The sequence below is a fragment of the Rutilus rutilus genome, assembly GCF_951802725.1.
Source record: "Rutilus rutilus genome assembly, chromosome: 25".
Classification (NCBI taxonomy): Eukaryota; Metazoa; Chordata; class Actinopteri; order Cypriniformes; family Leuciscidae; genus Rutilus; species Rutilus rutilus.
Window position 1 is genome coordinate 16500740 of NC_140229.1, and position 22750 is coordinate 16523489.

Below are 22750 nucleotides of genomic sequence, written 5' to 3' on the forward strand. Positions count from 1 at the left end.
AGCAGTGAGAATGGTGAGGTACTTCCAAGCTTTGATAACACAAGGGAAATCCTTATTTTTTTTACATTTCCGATAACGAAGCGTATATTTGCACTTAGTGCCTGTCTTTTTGTCAAAAAGACGCACACCACTAAATATCTACAGTCGTGAGCTGTTTTAAAGTAGCTTTTGACGCCTTTTGCCGAACTCGCTCGCTCTTCTCCCTTTTCCCAAAAATGTATAGCCTAACATAAAGGTCTCTAGCGTTATATTTTGCCAACGAACTAAAATCGAAATCGTGATATGGCTTTGTGCCTTTATAAAACAGCACAAGACTTTAAGTATCCTATATAGGTATTCTGTTTGTGCTGCGTGATTTAAAGAGAAGTGCGCACTTTGCTCAAACGATCAGCATGGTGATCTGGTGTTTTCTCCAAAATAAAAGCTCAATGGTTTATTTTTTAGGACAAAAATTAGGACAAAAGTATTGTAGTTTTCCTATACTATAGTGTAATGTAAAATATACTTTTGAAATATTCATTTTTATTTAAACAGTACATTTATAGGCTATATGGACTTTACGTCATAGGAATAGCCTACTTATATAAATAAACACCAGTGATAATGTAATGTAGACTCTATATCATGAGACTCTATTTCATAGCTAAAAAGATGTTTGAGCCCTCTTTAATGTCCAGGTACAAGTCAATGGTTTTTCTTTGTTCAATGTGCACAGTTCATGGGTTGAAGCCGGTTAAAACTCCTAATTTTGAGCTCTCAAAGTGCACCAGATTGATGCATTTAACCTTAAAATGTAAAACATTTTCTTGCGGGGGAGCATGCCCCCGAACCCACCTAGAGGGACAGAGGTCCACCCAACATAGTTTCACAAAATCCTAAGGGAAAGAACGATCATTTATGAACTTTACTCCAGCATAGTGCAACAAAGTCCTTTTAAGTGAGTAAAACTGTTAATGACATTTATGTGGAAGATGGTAGTGTTTTCTTTATAATTATAGCTTGAAGGTAGAACACTGCAAAGGTTTCACAACAACTGATGAGGGAATTTGACAGATCTGCACACAGATGAGATGTCAGACTGCATTTTAGGCCTAAACGAAGAGAGAAACAAACCATCCACTTTGTCACAGTGAAACTATGAAGCCCTTTTCTGCCAAATAAGAAAAACATGCCTTAGCAAATCATAATAAATATAAGATACAAAAGTCAGTTATGAAATACTGAGTCAAGTCATACTAGGTCATAACTATGACATAAAAAGATGAAATTGACACACAAAAAAAAGTCAAAATAATGAGATACTAAGTCGTAAGTGAGATTAAAATATAGGAATTGATATAATGTCATAATTATGAGATACAAAAGTCTTACTGAATACACAGAATGGTGAAATTATGTAGTTATGAGAAATCCTGAGAAAGTAATAATTATGAGATAAGAAAATGACAAAATTGCTGATTTACAAAGTCATTGATATGACATCCTAATTCCTAATTTTAATTATAAGATAATTTTGCCTTATGAATTTAATCTCATAATTTAGACTTTTTTTTTTAGCTCCTACTCATCATGAATACACTCTTATACCTGCTTTTGCATGAAGTTTAATTAAAAATACGACAACAAAACTAAACGTTTTTAGTCATTTATTTGATATTTATACACCAATGGGCTTATTTTATTTGACTTAAAACACAGGAATGGACAGTGTTTCACTTTTTATTTAGTTATTCTGGACACAATACTGTTGTACCTCCAAATATGTGTTGGTTCACTCTCTCTCAAAAAAAAATAAAATAAAAGGAACAAACCTGTAAATCTGTTCAGATGCATAGATCATCAATGATTTGATTTCCCAACAAAATAATAATAATAATAAACTTCTGTGGATGGGTGAGGCAAAAAGCGGTTTCTTCAATGCCTAGTGATGTGCTGTACATATTAAATGTTTGTTCCATCTGGTTAGGTCAGATCCGTATGGTGTAGGAGTCAGAATGAGTGACATATCGAACCCAACGTTGTGACAGTCCTGTCTGAGTTGGAGAGAGTCGGAGGAAGCGGATCTGAAGGCCCGTGCAGGTTTGTTTGGGCAGTTCGAATGACATACTGACAGGGCCGACCTCTAATAAAGAGGCAGAGCTTAGACCAGGAACGTCCACCTGTGGGATCAGAATATACATTATCAGTGACTGATGACAATTTGCGTCAAGCAAATATTCGTATTATAACATCACCTTGAACAGTGCAGACAACTGCGCCCCTCCTGGAAAACGTGGGATCTCCCAGAGCAGGGCTTTGCTCTTGGGCTGCAGTTCCGCAGTCTGGTCAGGACTACTGAGCTCCTGAGACATACTGTACAGGATGGTGAAGCATGAAAGGTTATACATGGTCCATAAAACGGAATTACACTAATAATCATGGCGATGCATAATCTGACCTTACAGAGCCTTTAGGCACAGGCACGGTGATGGAAACATTAAGGGCCGTACTGCAGAAAAAAAGTAAAGAACATTACTTGTGATGTAACTGTGTGCTATTATTCAGATATTTTGATAGACTGATTATGCCATTTTCCCCACTCATCTAACGTATGGCTTATGCACTATGCAGCATGTCGACTAACCTTTTAGGTGGAAGATCACAGCGAAGTTTAAGAAAGATCAACACCCTGCAAAGGAAAATCTATTAAAGCAATAATTACAGTTATTGTACCACATTCCAGAGGTTTTTATGCAATATGACAAATTCACTAATATAAAATAAATAGAGCAATTCAAATCTTAATAATAATAATAATGAAATCTCCAACTCACAATGAAAATAAATGACTGAATATTAAATGTATATTATTTTTTATTTAAAGTCATTTCATTTAAAATTAACTTCAAATTAATTCGCAATTGCATTAAAATTCATTTAAATTGAATACTTTAGGTATGAAATATACATCAGTTTACAGACCTGTTGACATAATCCTTCTCTACAGAGGGGAATAACTGAAATGGTGGTGCACACGGCAGCTCATCACACAGCTGATACTGCATCACTGTTTGCTGAAGAGGAAAAAACATCACTAACTATCCATGCAGGAATTACACTAAAGTGCAATTCTGTGTGTGTAGTGACAATTTACCTCTCCTTGGCTGGGACAAACTTTCAATATTCTGAAAGTATCAAATTCATCCAGTTTAACAGCCTGGTGGAATCTGCATTCATCTACACGCACAGCTGAACTGTAGCCTGAAGAATAGAAGGAAACAGATTTAATCACTTTTAAAGGTGTAGTAAGCGATTTCTGAGAAACACTGTTGATATTCGAAATCAAACCAAACGAACCCTTCCCTCCCTTCATTGCACTACCCCCAAAATGCACAAACATGCAATGCAAAGTGGATGTCTCTTTATCATAGCTGAGATGAAGCAAAAAAAAAATGCTTCATGGAAAAAATAAAGCGAAGATGAATAACGATTGACAAAGACCCAAAAATGTATATACTGTACAAGAGTCTATACAAGCAACAGTTTGTTGCTAGACAAACAATGACACTAAAAACTGTCCTGTTACTATAGCTAGCATTACAACAACAGCATATCTTGGTTCTGAGAAGCTCTTGCCTGATCATAACCCTTGTTTTTCCAGTGATATTCCCGCTGACTTTTCTAATTTGTAATGTCTCTCAGCCATCTCTCTTTCTACAACCCATCATGAGTGTATGAATTGAACTGAATTGAGTTGACACGCCCCCTACTGCTGATTGGCTACACCTATGTTGTGGTGTTCATTCCGACCCACTTTTCAACAGCGTTTCTCAAAAATCACTTCCTGCACCATTAATGAAAGATATGTGTGGTGTGTGTATTGATCAGTGTTTCATACTCAACCTTTCAGCTGGGACTTTCCAATATTGAGCTCTTCATTCAGTCCAATCCGCATCTCTACAGGATGAAGAAAACAAATATACTATCATTGAAGGGGAAGATCATTTCACAATCTGCATTAACATGGGCCGCAAGATGTAGGCAACTCACCTGAACAGGTTGGAAGAAAGCATTTGATTCTTATCTCTCCCTGAATATCTGCTTTCATAAGAACTCCCTTAAAAGAAGCATAAATGTAAAAGATAAGCGGTTTAAGTGAAGAATGCAATTAGCAGTTTTATTTTAAAACATAATTCAAGTTGTACTCACATTGGAGCCAATAACCACAGACAACCTCTCTATCACATCCACAAAGATCTCATTCTTTCCACCCTGCAGCCAGAGAGAGAGAAACTCCATACTAATTTCCTAAGATCATCACAGATAACATGTAAAACTGACGAATTAAGGAAAACCCACCTGCTCTCCTCGACTGGACATTATAGGACGACTCGCTGCAACACTAGGGGCCACTTTACTCTGTTGTGTCTCAGCCCCAAACTACAAAATATAAACATTCAAATGTTTTACTTATTAAGATTTAAAAAGAGTTATATGGTTCATTTTGGTGAATAACCAATGCCTTAAAAAGAAGTGGTTCTGAACTAAGAGGCCAGGGCCCACTATGGGGACTCAGCACACTTCCAAGGTGGCTTACAATTTATTCAAATAAGACAAATCAAGATTTAAAATGATAAAACAGCTAAGAATCAAGATTTAAGCTGAAAACATATTTCTTCTTAATGAGAAGTCATAAAGTTAAAAAGGAAAAATAACTTATTTTTTTGTCATGAACATTATATATATATATATATATATATATATATATATATATATATATATATATATATATATATATATATAATGTATTTCATTTTAATTTTAGGTAAACTTTTAGTAATTTTGTTGCATGACATTTTATTTAGTAGTTGTTTTGTTTTTTATATTTCTATATAGTTTTTGTTCATTATTATTTTAGTTTAGGTTATTTTAGTACTCCAAGTAAAACTAAATGAAAATGAGAAATATTGCTTTGACAACTAGCTGAAATAAAATGAGTTTAAGTTTTTGCATATCTTATTTTACTTTAATCACCGAAAATGTTTTTACATTTTATCAAGCGCTAAAATATTTCATTGGGTAGAAATGGCTATTTGTACAAAAATATTAAAAAGAAAACCTATAATCAAGTCATGTAAATTAATTGGTAATCAAAAGTGTAAATCGTAAAGAACATTGTTATTTGACCTATGGATTTTAATGATTTTATTTAATATATTGCCACTCCTGGTTCCTAAATAAAAGTAAGGTTGAAAACCACTGCTTTAAAGTAAGATAAACTATTATAATGGAGACCAGTCTATTTGTAAGAAATACAATACAAATTTAGAAATAAAACATGTGAGAAAAAAAAAAAAATGAATAGCAAGATGCCATAACATAACAAGATGCTATAAAAGACCACAACAATAACTTACCAGACCAACATTACTGAGGTCAAAGAGACTGAAGGGTTTGGATGACACAGCTTCTGTCTGGATGAAGTTTTTCAGTATGTCAGTTGAGGTCGTCTGTATGTAGCCAAAGTCCTGATGATCAGAGACATAGAGGAAGGATATATTGTGTTGTTGTGCTTTTAAGACATATTTGTTTAATGTAAAAACAAAAATGAAAGAATGAGAACGTTTACCACCATCTCATCCAGCAGCTCATAAATTAGAGCAAAATTCATCCGCACTGATTTCTCGGACAAACTGCCACAGTAGTCCTTTGTAAGAGCTGCTAATCTGAGAGACATAAAACAGCTGCTTATCATCATGCCATCTACACAGGTAACAAATAGCTGTAATAATAAAAATAATATGGCATAACTGATCAAATAAAGATTTGTTAACCTGTTGAGGAACTCAATTATGGTGAAGGGGGGTGGGTTTGTCTTGGTGGACGCCACCCAGTAAAGCCCACCCTGCCTTACATGGATGAAATGATGATCTTTGTGTGTCTGCAACAAGATAAACTGTAAGTACATAGTCAAAATAATTCACTGCAAAATCATTCTATTTTTAAAACAACTAGTCAGACATCAGATGGCCAAACATTACCATGACAACCGGAGGCTGATCCCCACTAAGAGCTGTGACCATCTCATAGAATACATTGATGGAGTCTTTACTGACCTCTCCTCGAACTGACACACAGAATTAAGAAAAACTAATATGTATAAATTATTAAAGATTTTGGCATATGACTCTTAAAAGCATTACAGACCGGACGGGCTTCATTATAATGTGATTTTTGTTGTACCAACCAGAAAGATACACACTGCCATTCAAATAATTATATTATTTTAATGTTTTTGAAAGAAGTCTCAGTTTCTCTTCATGTTACACTGAAGACTGGAGTAATAATAATGAAAATTCATACACAGGAATAAATTACATTTTAAATATTATTCAAATAGTTATATTTAAAATTGGAATAATATTTCACAATATTACTGTTTTACTGTGGTTTAGACCAACTGAAATGCAGCCTTGGTGAACACTTCTTTCAAAAACATTTATAAAATATCAATTATTCCAAACATTTGACCTGTAGTGTAACGTTAAACACATTAGGCCTACATCTTACAAATGAATAAGCCAGTGGTAAGGATACAGTCTTTATATATGAGATGATCTCCCTTTGATGACAAGATGAAAATTTGACTTATCATTTTCTTCAGCACACACGATTCTTTTTCATATTATTAAAAATCAGTCTGCTCTCTCTTCCGCCGTCATTTGTGTTCTGAAATAGGACAAAATTAACCCGTTTAATTGCTCAAACGTTTCATCACTGCTAGCTTTATGACTGTAAACAGCCGGTTTGTTCTTCTTCGTTAACTCTCGCGTACTGACAGGAACGTTTATTGCCATCTACTGAGTTGGAACATGAACTGCTCCTCGACAACGACGCCTAAAAGCCCGAAGCTACTCTCAAAATTAACAGCAAATGAATGTAAAGTATGATTTTAAGTTATTTTATGTTTTTATAAATGTATTTTGATGTAGAGGAAAGGTTCTAAAGTCTATAGGTGGCACACAATGCGTAGTAGGTGAATGAGTAGTCAGTCAGGTAAAATCACAAAACACACTGCTATGTGCCTTACTTGCTCGATGTTCTTACACTACTGAGTAAGTAGTACTTATTACATTTATAAGTAGAACTTATAAGTAGTAATAAGTAGTACTTATTACACTTAGGCTATTACAAGTAATGTACTACTACATTTATAAACACTATACTGACTATGTAGTGTTACACTACTGGGTCAGTAGTGTTTGTAAATGTTGATTACATTTGTCTTCAGATAAAATGTTCAGAACTTAAATCTGAATCTTGCTTTTGACAAATACAGACATATGATAGTTGAATGACTGCACTGAAGGGTGAATGTAAAAAATGGGTGAATAATAGGGTTTACTGACGGGATAATTTTTCATTATTTCTCATGAGGATGAGAGTGAACAGAGGCTGAACGTACAGGGCCTGTGTGCAATAACAGCTTGATGCTGAGTCCTGCTGTTATTTGATCATTATCATCATCAGCTACCCTCTGTTTTCCTGCATATCTCAGATTCCAGCTCTGTTCGATCACACCTGTTTGGCAAACTGCTCTCTAGTTTTCTCCGCCTTCAAGTGTTCTGATCCTTTCTTCTCTCCTGCCGCCACATGTGTAACATAATACATTATGGGGAAAAAAAACTGAAATGCAAAACATAGTTGTGACTTATAGACTCTTTCCTTAATTAACATATTAAACCTTTACCTAATTTTTAAATCATCAGTGTAAAAGTTCAGAAGATTTGGTATTTTCAAGAGGTATTTGGTTCAAGATATGTATTTTTTGTTCTCGAGTCCAAAATTAGAGCTCCAGCTGTTTCTGTCGGAGTAAAGGTTTAATTTTGTGCGGCGTCTCTAAAGACAGGGGTGCTTATGTTATCATCACCTGAACACGCACATCTGAGTTATTTTTCAAACCAGACAGCGGAGATGTTGAAACTATGTCGTGCTGAAGCAATGACTTCTCGACCCTGTACCAAAGACACGCCTGAGGGAACAGATTTACAACATGTCATATACATAATAGATCCCTTATTGGTGTGATTTATGCCATAAGATCAATCAAACAAAATGCAGATATATCTGTTCTAACAAGTTTCTGTAAAACCTTACTGGTAAAACCTATTTGGTAACTGAAACTGTAAATAAAAAGGGGGAACACACATAATATACATTTTACCTTTTAAGTTTTAAGTTTTTGACCTTTAGTTTCCAGTTGAGCTTTTATTTTATTTGTTGGCCCACAAAGTAGGTGACACGTTTTTAATGATTTTAAAGTGTGTGTAAAAATAAACTGGGTGGTAAAACAGGAGGGAGGAGCTTCTTGATCTCCACAGCCAATAAAATGTAAGGATGCAATTGCTGGTATTGAGTCCAGTATTTAAAAGCTTTGCCATTTGAAATTCTCATATCTGGACAGAGACCAAAGATGAGACAGAAGGTGAGGGATTTTGTGTGTCTTTCAGTTTTCAAAGTTAAGAAGTTAGTCAATTACATGCAAAACCAAATGCTTAGATGTATAAACCTTAATTTACATGTCATTTTGTTATAGCAATTAGTATGTATTCCAATTAATCTAGCAGTGCCATGTAGTTCATGTTTTTTATATTAACATCGACTAGTACATTTAAACAGATCAGACTAATCAGTTGAGGAAATGTTGTTGGAGATCTATTTCAATGTTTGTATGGTAAAATAAGGATTGTTAATCGTACAATAAAACTGTTTTCAGGTGATATATCTGCTGTGCCTTTTGGGGGCTCTGCACTGCTTGTTAATTCTGCCAGGTATGATTATTTATATCCAAAACCTCAATAAATGAATATTCAGCTAAATGTATATTAAATAAAATATTTTTGCAGTGTCGCAGGCCACATCTTTAGCAAAAGTCTCCAAGGACATAGGTAAGATTGAAATATCTCAAATCACATTTAGTCCCTTCACTTTTGCCAGTGCAACACCATTCGCATATGAAAATGGTCTTCTAGACTATTCCATCATAATAGCTATTTTAATTATGCATTATTTCTAGTTTCTCTTGCAGCATCTAATCCAGCCGTCGGCATTGACTCTGAACAAGCCCATGATTTTCTGGCACATGCCCGTCCGAGAAGAGCCACTGACCCCAACTGGTATCGCAAAAATCCTGACTTTCAGTCCTACTATCGTTACTACAGCAGTATTGGTCACACTGAGGGGGTAAGAAGAACATATATATATATATATATATATATATATATATATATATATATATATATATATATATTTTTTTTTTTTTTTTACTTATTATTGATTTAAAAAAAAATCTACTGGTAGTATTAGCAGTAAAGAGCTGTTCTTGATCAAATGAATGATGCCTATTAAATAAATTGGTATAAATCGAATCAAATAAGTACAATGTTATATTCATTTAGTAAAATATGAATAATTCATTCTGATAACTGATAAAATATTGTTTTGAGTTATTCTTTAAGTTATATCTGTACTTCAAGGGATAGTTCACCCAAAAATGAAAATTATGTCATCATTTACTCACCCTTGTATCGTTCCAAACCCCATAAGACTTTGGTTACTCTTGAAAGTCCAGGTAACCAAAACTTAGAAGATCCAATAGGTTATAAAGGCGTCACAAAAAGAAACCATAAAATTGAGCAGTTTAATCTAAGTTTTGGATCTTCCGTGTTGGATCTTCTAAGTTTTCAAAGATTAACCAAACTCTCATGGATTTGGAAAGACTCGAATGTGATTTAAATGATGACAGAATTTTCATTTTTGGGTGAACTGTCCCTTTAAGCTTTTGCCTCACCCAGCAAAAGAGCTTTATTTTCTCTGGTTCAACCTTCTATTTTTCTCTTCTAGCTCTATGAGATAGACAAACTTCGAATGCTTTACCAGCAGATGCGACATCTGGAGCTCACTTATGGCCCTGATGCACCCAAATACCAGAATACCCTCGGTCTTCAACTTAAGTCGACGCCTCCACCCACAACCCAGCCTCCACCCCCTACCTTACCACCGGTCTCCAAGATGGATGTCATGTACCTGTGTAATTCAAAAGACCCCCAATGCAAGCCACATATTGTGTACCTTCCCGCCGGTGGGGTACCTGTACTTTGCGATCCACGTTACCACCCAAACTGTAAACTTAGCCCTGTCCAGAAGCCCCCGTCTCCACCTGTAACTGCCTCAGAGCCAGTGACGTCTGCCCCTCCTCCTCCTCCACAAAAATCCACTCCACCTCCTCCTCCTCCTCCAATAATTATCAAAGGAATGGAGTATGACTGTGATCCCTACTGGGACCCTGACTGCCTCATCGACAGTCCTCCCAGGCCAGTGAAGGAAACAGGGAACAAAGAAATCCTAAATGCTCCATTTCCAACCTATGACCCATATGACTTCAATCAAGATCTATATGATCCATTCCGCCATGCAGCTCCAGCACCTTGATTTTCAAATCTAAAGAAATTTGCATTTATTAATTTACCCTTACATTCATGTTTTTTTAATCACAGTGATGTATCATTTCTAAAATAAAGTAAACCATATCCTTGTTTATAAAATGTAGGCTAGCTAATGTTAGATTTAAATAAAACAAATGTGGAGGCCAGAATAAAGAATATGGACACAGTTATTACATGCTCACCTTCTTCTTCTTTTTTTTTACATAAAAACAACATTGATTTGTTTTCTTAATTATTTGTATTATTTATTTACGTTTTGTCTATTTGTTGCATATGTAGGCTATTTAAGCCTAAATGAAAAGTATATGTGGACACTGACACCATCAGGTCTTGTCATGGAGAGGAAACGCTTATAGAAAAACAGATTCTTTTGTATTTCAAAACACATTACCAAAGAACTGGAAATAAAATATTGTATCTATTTGTAAACCATTTTCTATGTGGCCGCATAGGGTAGCGTGGCCGAGCGGTCTAAGGCGCTGGATTTAGGCTCCAGTCTCTCTGGAGGCGTGGGTTCGAATCCCACCGCTGCCAAATACCTTTTCAAAAGTTAGGAGGCTAGCTTGACTCTTTTAACTTGCGCATGTTGCAGAGCACATCTCAAACAGTGCCATATCTTTGACACCGTTTTTTTTTTTACATATGCCTTCGGACATTTTTTTAACTGGTCAGCTTTTCACAAAATCTTAATATTTCTTATGTTCTCAACAAACGCATTATTTGTGTCTTTTTTTCTAGTTTCGTATTTCGTACAAACTTATACAAGAAACACGGTTTGCGAAATTCAAAAGGCACCGCTGGGATTCGAACCCAGGATCTCCTGTTTACTAGACAGGCGCTTTAACCAACTAAGCCACGGCGCCTGTATGCACTTCCGTATAAGGTCGTTTTTTGAAAACACATAATGATCACCTGTTTTAGATTTGTATTTGTGGTTTTATCAGTGACAACAACAGCTAGGTTACCAGAGGAACATGAGCATTTCCTGTGTAGAACAAAGTGAATTTCCCACAAACCCAAATGTGTACTTTTCATAAAATTACGATAAACCTTGGAAGCTGATAGCTGGAAAACATTCTCACTCACTGAATTTTCCGGTTACCTGATACTATTTACACGTCATAGTATAACAACTTGCTGAAAATAATTCGACGAGGATGGGATTCGAACCCACGCGTGCAGAGCACAATGGATTAGCAGTCCATCGCCTTAACCACTCGGCCACCTCGTCTCCACGCCTACCTCTCTTTCACAAAAATATTATGAATTGTATAATAATAATATTATTAAATATATTTGAATTGCTCAAACACAAAAGCAGTTGTTTTTCGTTTATATTCTACAACAAAGTAGCATTATTTTCAGTAAGAAAACATATCACATCGTGCAATACTCATAGAGTCGACAGTAATATAACATTTACACAAAATCTTCTGATTTTGAACCATGATAATAAATAGGGTCAGAAAGGATTCGTTAAGAGGTTGCGGCCCTTAACAAATACGGAACATAATCACGTACTCATAGAATCCAATCATCATGTACTGAAACCTTATTTCTAAGGTAACAGGTAAGGATGTACCTCACTGACGTGCTGTGGCAACGGTCTCGAGATGATTTTGTAATCCAAGCATGTGTTTTAAATCATGGTTGTGATTCTAACTCAGTTAAAGTATTCAAAATACAAAACAAGCATTTCATCACACATTGTATGAATAGTAGCAGATAATTGCTTTTTGTGATTTTTAAAAAGGTAAACTACAGATGTTAAATTCAGTTTCTTTCCGCTCTCATGTTAACATGCTTGCGTTTCCTGCGATCCCATTGGTAGATTTTTAAAATCGATGGTCTTTTCGCTATTTATTCACAAATAGATTCGTGTACCCATTAAATGAATACATACACATATAATAGGTCACATTTACATCAACGTATTTTATAAAACACGTAAAATGTGCGTGTATTTAATTAAAAAAGAACAGTTAACATGAGTGGAGAGGGTGGGGCTGACGGGCTGTGGGTGTTCACACACAGGCGGAGCTGAGTGAGTCACTCTCAAGAATTTAAATGTTAATAAAAAGTTCCAAGCAGACGAACTAATCAAGGACACACTTTTTGATGTGAAATTATATATTATTATATGATGTGAAAATATGTGTTAGTCTTGCATTTATGTTATCGTTAGATCCATTTGTATTATAATAGCGTTTTTCTTGTAGGCAAGTATTATATTTGCATATAGCGTCATCTAGTGGTCGAATAACCGTATTATCGTGTTATTGAAACGTGTCCACGTATTATTTTAAATTAAGGATCAATTCTATCATTATTTCATTATAACCTGTAGAGCGATGTTGTCACTTTCATAAGTAAGTGTCATGATCATAATATGTGACTGCTATAATAAACAACGACTATCAGTACTTTTCCTTATGGATGATAAGAACGATAACAGTAATATATACGCCTTAATATAAAACAAAATTAAAACACTTTTCAAGAGATAACATATCGGTTTACATATTTTACAGTAGTGGACAAACCACTACACTCAATGGTAGCGTGGCCGAGCGGTCTAAGGCGCTGGATTAAGGCTCCAGTCTCTTCGGGGGCGTGGGTTCGAATCCCACCGCTGCCAAACACTTTTCATATTTTCTTTTGTACTATAACATTTTAAAGACATATATGTCATACAGTAGATTACATCGTAAGGCACTATAAGTAGACCCGAAATATTTAGAAACATTCACTAATTCTACTGCTAAAATGAAATTGCATTGGTGACCCATGTGCTATTGGGATACGTTAGCCTATAATACTATACCGCTTCCAAGGTTTTAAAGTGATATCTAAATGTTTACATTTTCCCCCAAAAGGTAACCAACCAGTGACCATACGCAGCCCGAAGCCCATTCACCCCCTTCATAGACCGCCATTTTGTTTGTTTCAGCAATCCTTATAAATAAATTAAACACAGGGCATGTTGTGCAAATACAATCCATGGACCTCCTCCCATGTCCTCTTACATATAAATCTTAATGCGTTCCACACGTATAGCATAAATATGACCTGTCCCATCTTGTCATACTGTCAACATGCAATGCATCCTCCATCTCCTGTCTCTCATGGTCAGTGCTTCCAACCTGCAGCTTCCCGGATGACGAGTGACGTCAACGAGCCATCTTTGTTCCCCTAATCCGAGCATCTATTTTTTATGTGTACATAGTGACAGAAGCGAGTAGCGGTGGAGCGCCCTTATTATAAAAGGAATAATAGCGAGGCGCGGCACACCGGTGGAAATAAATAAATACAAACCTTAACAAATATACAAGGAATAAGCTACCTCTTTACTGGAATAACCTGGAGAGTGCATTATTTATCCGGGAGACGGGGAGAAACGCCTGAAGCAGCGCGTTCATCCACACTTCTTGTAGACGCACATAAAACCCGGTTAAAATGTAAGTACAAATTCACTACAATTATTTAATTTTTTAAATTATCTGATTAAGTTTTAGAACCTCATTCTTTTCTCAGTTATTACTATGTTGCCATGGCTAATCAAACATAAACGTAAATACATTTATGCACAAATAAGCATACTTAATTAGGCTATTGTAAGTTTATATTTGATTGTATCTACGCATTCTTCTACCTCTATTACGTATTTCACGAAACCCACTGAATTCTAACGAGCGCGCTTGCTATATAATATAGTCTACACAGGCTCCCAATGGCCAATGTTTTTTTTCCATATCAGTTGCTACTACTGGCATACTAAATGTGTCTCTATTTATTAAATTGTTACAACGGAACTAATTTATTTAGTATAATGTAGATATCTTTCGCTTTATTCTGGTGTTTGGACTGGAGTGAGCGACAGCGATAGAATCACGCCTAGACACCGGATTGGACTGGTTTGGCTGGAATTGGTCGCGCGCTTTTAGAAAGAAAATAATTTATGAATTAACACTATGTAGCTATTGCAATTAATATACGCTATTTGTCCACCCTAATCTCTGCCCAGATGATAATTTCGATGTCAATAAAAAATAAAAAATAAAGGAATTTGTCTCAATTAGCCCAAGGCCCACTGAATTTCATTCCTGGCCTATTTTTTCACAAATGACATTAGATGAAGATGATGAAAAATATACCTCACACGGTTTAAAAAAAAAAACACACACAACACCCCTTACGTAGGCAGTAAAATAGAAGCGTGATATTGGGGGTTGGTAAACGGACGGTCATATGCTCGCGGTCAGTCAAAGGGGGCGATACAATTTGTTATATTTTCGAGTTATATTATTCTCTAATCCACTCAGCACGTTTCTATGGAACCAGGCCTTTATATTCATTGATATTTGGTTAGACTGGCACAAAGGGCGCAGGTGTTCCTCTGCAGGAAAGATGGCCGTGTATACTAGTATTTTCTAGGCACGCTCGTTTAACTGGTTTAAATAATCGAGGCTGTAAATGGCGCACATCTTCATAATATGTTGTCAGTCCCTGCCCTATTGGATACTTTTATTAAGGCATCACTGGGTCTGGAATGTGATATTTTGATATAACATTTTGGATTAATAGCCTACTGTTGTATTAAGGTTGTAGCATTTGCATACACAATGTAAAAATAGATAAATGTCATTTGGTAGTAAGTGTAAACATCTGGTCCTGTTATTTAAAAAAAAAAAAAAAAAAAAATGTTGATCGTGACGCAACGATGACAGAGATACAGGTAGGCGCTTAATGAAGGCCTTGTGTGGGGGTGGGGATGTTCCCCATCATTCATATGACCCTGCCTTTACCATTCAAGTACAAGGAAAAGCACAGAAACAATTGATTAACCTCATATTCATGTAAAACTACAGTAAATATAGCCTACAAGGCTTTTCTCACTCACACAATTATAATTTTTCAGTGAGCGGCAGAAAAAAAGGCCTGGTTATGCAAGGCAATTTTTCTGATGGCACATTTACAGTGTTTGGTGTGTCATTTCATTAAACTCATACATGACACATAACATCAGTCAAGGCATGACACATAACACATTTTATTTTACTTGAGAAATTTACATCGCAGCCATCAGATAATGAAACTACTAGGATTTTGTCTACACCTAAATCTGACTACTGCTAATTTGGAATTGAATCATGGCTGAATGTGAATCACAGACTATTTGTTCTTAAAGCCTATGATGTATTTGAAATAAAACAGAAAACAAGCAGTAATATGTTTGTTTCTGATCTGTTGAATTGATTAAAGTCGACTTCCATTGATTTGTTTTAATGGATTTTAGACATGAAACTATAAATCTGAGTTGCCAGAATGTTACATGAATGTTCTGGCCATAAGAACCATTCAACTGATGCCGAAATGAAATATTTTCCTGTCAGTGAAGGTGAGAGGAGCCAAGACTTTATGTCTAAATATAGGCTGTTGTAAATTAGAAGGAGCAGAAGTAAATGAGAATGAGAAAAATGGCTGGTAAAGATCCCAGTAAGAAAAAGTATTTCCTTCCCTGAAAGGAAAGCAAACAGGGATTAGATCCAGGGATCTTCCAGAGGTGACCTTTATACAGAGTTTTGTCTTCCTCTGGTGGATGAGAGTGGCATTAGCAAGGAGAGTTATTCAGAAATATCCTTTTACTTACACTTCTCATTTCTGTTAGTTAATTACAACAATTATTAAAATACTTACTTATTTACTTTACAAAAATCGCAGGTGAGAGAGTGAACAGCAGCAGCTATAACTATATAAGTGTATGTAATCTTGCTTGCATGACGATTAAGACATAACTTCCTGTCTTTAAGCTCTTTATTGTAACTGATTTAGTAATGAATTTAAATTTAAATTGCAATTTGAAAACAAATTCCAAATTGGTACTCTATTCTAAAAAAAAAGAATGCAAGCACAATTTATGACAATCCTTGTCCTCTTTTCCTCATAAGTTCTATAAATCACTGTACTAATAAATACAAACATGTATTATTATATAGTATAAGTAATACTGTAATATTGTATTATAGAGGAGTGACTGCACTGTATGTTGATTTGCAGGTCTGCTCCAGCCCCTGCCGGTGCTCCAGAAGGAGCTAACGCACCTCCTAACCTCACCAGCAACCGTCGCTTACAGCAGACACAGGCTCAGGTGGATGAGGTGAGTTGACCCCCATCTCTTTATCTTCTGTCAACGATAAGTGCATTTTCAGAACCAGACCGGCGTTTCCTCCGAGGAAGCAAGGGAGGCAGTCTCCTAAAAAAAACTGGATGAGAAAAGAATCGATATTAAAAAAATAAAACAACACAAATATTACAAAATGCGACATTAAAAAGTGTTTTTATAAAGTAACACTGTCCAACAGCGACACCCGCAGGTCATGTTACAGTGGGAGGCTTGCCTCCCCTGAGCCCATTGACTTTTAACAGACCCCCCAATGCATGCAGTGAGTTTGATGGGGGGTACTTGAGAATTAATGGGGGAAAGTCACGAGAGCGCTATTATTGAATATGATCGGTTATGATAGATCCTGCCACTTGTTTTCGTGCGCATTCTCGAATTGGCTTAAATGAAGACAATGATGCTGTTAATGGGAAGACTAATTAAAAAGTAAGTAAACAGCTCAGCCACTTAGATATCACCGCTTTATGTCATGTCAAAATCAAACCTGAAATGGCCTGAATGAGCAATCAGCTTGGAGAAATAAAAGATACATCTTCTTGTCTGTGATAGACAGTGTTTACCAAGCTCGACGAATGCTGAAAAAAAGTTGACTATATATATATATAAAAATGTGAGGATTTTGCCTCCTCATTTTAAAACACCACCGCACAACAGACGCAGTAAATGGAACATTTTACTAAGAGTCCCCTTCATTGTTTTTCAGGTGGTGGACATTATGCGTGTGAACGTGGACAAGGTTCTGGAGAGGGACCAGAAGCTGTCAGAACTGGATGATCGGGCTGATGCCCTGCAGGCTGGAGCCTCACAGTTCGAGACCAGCGCCGCCAAGCTCAAGAATAAATACTGGTGGAAGAATGCCAAGGTAAACATCACACAAAGTGCCTTGAGTAAGACTAAAAATGGCAATGTATTTCATGACAACGCATCTAAATCAAGCAAACAGCTAACAGTAAACCTTATATCAGTGTACTGTTTTGAAATGAGAGTCCTTTGTATTATATATTTTAAAATAATATTTAAATGAAAACTGTACCTGCCAATAACACATTATTGGATCACTGTTAGATCTTAATAATCTACTTTTTACTGCTTTTAACTCACTCTCCCTCTTTTTAACTCTTTTCTTTAGATGATGATTATCCTGGGGGTGATATGTGTGATTGTCCTCATTATAATCATTGGTAAGCAATGAAAATCTTCTCATTCATTTTTAAAGGAATGTTCTGGGTTAAATACAACACAGAAAATAATTTTGACTTAGTTTGTAATTTAAAAAGATGTATTCCATAGTTTTATTTAAAGGGGATGTTTGCCGCCGACAAGATGGGCTTTAAATACAATTTGGTTATCTATACAGTAGAAAGGTAATTTAAGTGCTACACGACTAGAGAAAACAGAGAAAGAGGCTATGGTGTTCTCCTTCAACACCCATACTGCACTGGGCTCGATCTGGCATATCCAGGGATATAAAAATGCGCACATACGATCTGTAGTTTTTAACAAAAGGAGCTGACAAATAATCTGGGAAACAGGGTGCAGGTAACATTATTATGTGAAACATATATGTGAAAACGTTAAAGGCATACTCCACTTTTTTCGGAAATAAGCTCATTTTACAACTCCCCCAGAGTTAAACAGTTGAGTTTTACCGTTTTAGAATCCATTCAGCCGAACTCCGGGTCTGACGGTACCACTTTTAGCATAGCTTAGCACAGATCATTGATTCTGATGAGTCCAGTAGCATTTCTTTCAAAATGACCAAAGAGTTTCAATATTTTTCCTATTTAAAACTTGACTCTTCTGTAGTTAAACCGTGTACTAAGATCGACGGAAAATGAAAAGTTGCGATTTTCTAAGCCTATATGGCTAGGAACTACTCTCATTCCGGCGTAATAATCAAGGAACTGTGTGGCTGTACCATGAGTGCAGCAGGCGTAGTGATATGACGCAGCGCCTGAAAATAGTCCCCAGCTCGGTAACTTCTTCCAACGTGACCGGGACTAAGTTTGTCTAACCTATTAGACCTATTTTCAGGCGCTGCGTCATATCATTACGCCTGCTGCACTCATGGTACAGCCGCACAGTTCCTTGATTATTACGCCGGAATGAGAGTAGTTCCTAGCCATATAGGCTTAGAAAATCGCAACTTTTCATTTTCCGTCGATCTTAGTACACGGTTTAACTACAGAAGAGTCAAGTTTTAAATAGGAAAAATATTGAAACTCTTTGGTCATTTTGAAAGAAATGCTACTGGACTCATCAGAATCAATGATCTGTGCTAAGCTATGCTAAAAGTGGTACCGTCAGACCCGGAGTTCGGCTGAATGGATTCTAAAACGGTAAAACTCAACTGTTTAACTCTGGGGGAGATGTAAAATGAGCATATTTCCGAAAAAAGTGGAGTATCCCTTTAACGTCATACGCAAGTATGTTACGTGTTCAGTCTATAGCGACATCGCCAACTACTGGCCTGGCAGTAGAATACAGCGTTTTTAGATGTTTTCGCGGATCCGTGTGAACGGGGATCGATTTGTACGCGAGAAATGTTTATAGGAAAAACGTTTCAGTTTTTAGCACACCATTGTCGTGTAAACGCACCCGAAGCCTTGTCTGTGAAACCGGGCCACTGTGACTCATGTTATATAATTATATTTCTTATTGTGATTCTCAAGTGTTGACAACAAATTATTTCTTTCTCTTCACAGTGTACTTCAGCACCTAAAAGCGCAATGTTCCCACCCCACTCTGAGCTCATGAACGCCCAATTCCAAGCCACAGAGAAATCCCTCCCAAAAAAGATGAGAAAAAACGACTTCTCACAACAATCAAATGATTTGCCCTCAAAGAGCCTAAATCAGCCCCTTCCCCGAGCCCTCTTGCCCCCTGCCTCCACTGCCTCACAGCTGGGCCCCTGTCACTCCTCGTTCGTCCTGTCAGTGAGTGTGTGGCCATGTATCCTCTGTAAATACCTCCGGCTTTTCTGAAATACTGTTCATACTCAAAACTCCTGATTACTTGTGGCAACGACAACCGATAAAAAAGAAATTACAACCCTTAAAATACGATAAGATTATACAGTATATATTCCAAATGTTCTTTGTAGAGTTTTATTCTGATATAATGGTTTTTTGTAGTTTGTGTGTGAGTGTGCATTTGTATATTTTTTTAAGTTTTGTAAGACTTATTTTGCTTCAGGTTTAAACTACTGCCTCTTAATCTGGATGTTTGTATCTTGCACGCTCTATTTCACTATTTCTTGCTAACTGAGTATTGGTGTATTTTTGCACAAGCTATGGACTCTCTTAACCGAGGTACTAAATTAATATCCCCAAATTTTTCCTAAGTCACATCCACTCTATCTCCGACCTACACGTTGCGCCCTCAACCCCTTCTTTCTTTCTTTCTTTCTTTCTTTCTTTCTTTCTTACCAACAGTACCTACTCTATTAGTGAACTGCCACAACAGACTAGACCAATGACTGTAGATGTTTATCTTAATTTGATGTCTTTAGTGTCTTATCTCTTAAACATTCCTTAATAGCAGTGTAGAACTATGCTGTCTATCAAACAGAGTAAGTGTATTTGTCTTAAATAATTCCAAAACAGGTCTTAAACAACCTCAAGTATTTGTAACAGTCAAACTATGTTGAGGTCGTAATTAATCGCACAAAAAAAAAAAAAAAAAAAATCACATGGTTCAATTGCGCTGTAAGTGACATGAAACAAAACGAAATCAGGACCTGATTCATTCTGCTGGTAAAGATTTTCAAGGCCAGAGAGTCTCCATACAAAGTGTGGGGGTGGGACTGACCGAAAAGGGGAAATAGTATCATGCACAAAAAGCTTGTTTTCAACTGGTTAGACTGCAGGTCCGACTGTGAGAGAACCATGCGCTGTGTTACTTCCTCGCGGCAGAGCTACTGCCAAACCGATGCATGAGTTCATCCTTCTGAAAGCACACAGGTTGATCTTGCTACTTCAACGTGAGCTAGTTTCAACAGCTGTGGTTCTCTCTCTTATATCTAGATACTGCCTTTTTATTTAGTCTTTCTTTGAATTTTAGTAATAGATTTGTAAATTATATTTTTGTGTGTGAAGCAGGCAGGAAAGGGACCACGTCGTTTCAGGACTTGACGCTGCTGCCGTGTGCACAGCGAGCACTTTTGTGTCCCTCACTATTATCCACCTCTCTGTGTGCCTGTTTGTTGAGTTCAGCTGTAGTTTACACACTGCCAAGCACCTGAGGGCACGGGTTTTTTCTTTATGTGTTTTTGTTTTTTTCACCGTGCCCTTCTCGGTTTGCTCTCGCACACATATAGGCCTACGCCTCCATCAGCATCACCCTTCAGTCTCATCCGCCCAATCTGTCGACAAGAAGCGAGCCAGGCGTGAAGTGTGCGTCTGCACGTGAACACCCCCACCCTACTCGTTTCTCAGTTAGCGCCATTAGCTTTCCTCCTTTCGCACTTTGATTCTGCCTCTAGCTGCCCGTCGCTGTAAATAGATTTTGTGTGTGGAGTATTTCGGCTTCATCCTGAGAGATTAGGCTGCTTAGACCTCTGCAGGTAAAGAAAGGCTGTTCACATGGCAACCTGGGGGGAGGGCATAGATTAGCAGATTGATTGTGACAGGAGGCGGAGCCACTGGGTCGAGGGGGTGGGGCTAGAGGAATGATTCCACTGGTGTGTTTATGGAAAAGCCTGATGATTAGAGCAGAATTAAGGGGATAGTTCACCCCAAAATGAAAATCCTGTCTTTAAATCTTTATACATTTCTTTGTTCTGCTGAACACAAAGGAAGATATTTTGGAAAAAGACATTTGTAACCAGGCCGCTTTGGGGCACCATTGACTTCCATAGTAGGAAAAAAAATACGATGGAAGTCAGTGGTGCCCCAGAACTGTTCAGTTTCCCTAACTCTTTCAAATATCTTCTTTTGTGGTCAACGGAACAAAGAAATTTATACTGGTTTGGAACAACATGAGGGTGACTAATTGATGACAGAATTGTCATTTTGTGGGTGAACTATCCCTTTAACTGTAATATTTAGTATTTATGGTTTCTGAACAAACAAGCGGCTTGTTTCATTTTCATTTCATTCATTTTTCTTCTTTAAAAGGAGATAGCCTTAGTTCATTTCATTTTTTTCATCTTTGCATGCTCATTTACTCCTACGTCCCACTCGCGTCGAGCTATTTTAATGAAAAATGACCAAAGACCATATTATTATATCTCGCTTATACTGCCAACTGCCATCAGAAACAGGTTAAGAGACAACATTTCCCCAGATCTCTGGTTTTTAAAAGCCTCATCCAGCAAAAGTTCAAGAAATCCCCTATCGCTCTGCATAGTTTTCTATGTTTATTTGACTAGAACATTTAGTATCGGTAAACAAGTGACGGTGATTCCTAACAAGATAAGGATTTTGAAACCACGATCCGACTGACAAATCACAGGCCTGATATCTGAAACAATGATAGCACAACTTCTCCTTTTAGGTCTGTATACGTAATGCTGAGTATTAAAAAATGAAACTATTACTTTGTAGCTGTTTAAGAAGAAAAAAAGCAAAAAAAAACAAATCTGTATTGTTTTGTGTTGTAGTGTGGGCTTCATCTGGGGGAAGGGGGTCCTTTTTTTAGATTTCACATTTAAGGCATAAACAATCTGGAGTTAGATTAAGATGTTAATAATATCAAAATAGAGAATCTCTATATTATATTAGGCAAATATAAAGGTTTTTCTCCCGGGGGGGTTGTAAACATTTTAAAGGGATCTGTAACTAATAAACTACACCCATTGGGGTAGGACTCAAACATGACAAATTAATCAAAGGATACTAATATGGGACTACTACAAATAATGTATGTTCTATACTGTTTTTCTTTGTGAGTGCATGAAGACATTTTCTTTTGTCTTGGCACTTACTGTATGTTTTGTTCAAAACCGTGTGGGTTGAGAGGGATGGTGGGAGTAGTTTTGTCACACCAGCCTGTTAAAGACGCTGCTTCTTCTTTATTGGGAGGGAACCAATGAAGACGCAGAACTTTACCGGACAGTGATTTCTCCATTCCTCACATCGTACAG

At 36.7% G+C, this 22750-nt stretch overlaps 3 protein-coding genes across 5 annotated transcripts; 2 read left to right on the top strand and 1 right to left on the bottom strand.

Annotated features, from left to right (window-relative positions):
* Positions 1-1632: 1632 nt before the first annotated feature.
* ap4m1 (adaptor related protein complex 4 subunit mu 1) lies at positions 1633-6815 on the bottom strand. The gene is made up of 15 exons (XM_084399879.1): positions 6577-6815; positions 6021-6106; positions 5814-5920; positions 5609-5705; positions 5397-5507; positions 4339-4419; positions 4189-4251; positions 4030-4096; positions 3883-3936; positions 3134-3240; positions 2962-3053; positions 2624-2668; positions 2438-2488; positions 2235-2352; positions 1633-2159 (listed from the first exon to the last, which is right to left on the bottom strand). Exons 1-15 carry the CDS (start codon positions 6632-6634, stop codon positions 1968-1970), a joined length of 1329 nt encoding a protein of 442 aa, XP_084256005.1. The 5' UTR covers positions 6635-6815; the 3' UTR covers positions 1633-1967.
* A 23-nt stretch (positions 6816-6838) lies between these two features.
* and3 (actinodin3) lies at positions 6839-10654 on the top strand. Of its 3 annotated transcripts, none has more exons than XM_084399885.1 (5): positions 6839-6918; positions 8756-8810; positions 8886-8927; positions 9056-9222; positions 9883-10652. In XM_084399885.1, the coding sequence occupies exons 1-5, from the start codon at positions 6913-6915 to the stop codon at positions 10468-10470; spliced, it is 858 nt and encodes a 285-aa protein (XP_084256011.1). In that variant the 5' UTR covers positions 6839-6912; the 3' UTR covers positions 10471-10652. The 3 variants fall into 3 exon arrangements, with proteins under 3 accessions (XP_084256011.1, XP_084256010.1, XP_084256012.1); XM_084399884.1 differs by lacking the exon at positions 6839-6918 and adding an exon at positions 8438-8464 and having other exon boundaries at positions 9883-10654; XM_084399886.1 differs by lacking the exon at positions 6839-6918 and adding an exon at positions 8438-8464 and having other exon boundaries at positions 9068-9222; positions 9883-10582.
* Positions 10655-13381: 2727 nt separating this feature from the next.
* On the top strand, positions 13382-22217 carry vamp2 (vesicle-associated membrane protein 2). The gene is made up of 5 exons (XM_084399890.1): positions 13382-13942; positions 16542-16641; positions 17369-17527; positions 17795-17846; positions 19371-22217. Coding segments are annotated over exons 1-5 (330 nt in total). The 5' UTR covers positions 13382-13940; the 3' UTR covers positions 19388-22217.
* The last annotated feature ends 533 nt before the right edge of the window (positions 22218-22750 follow it).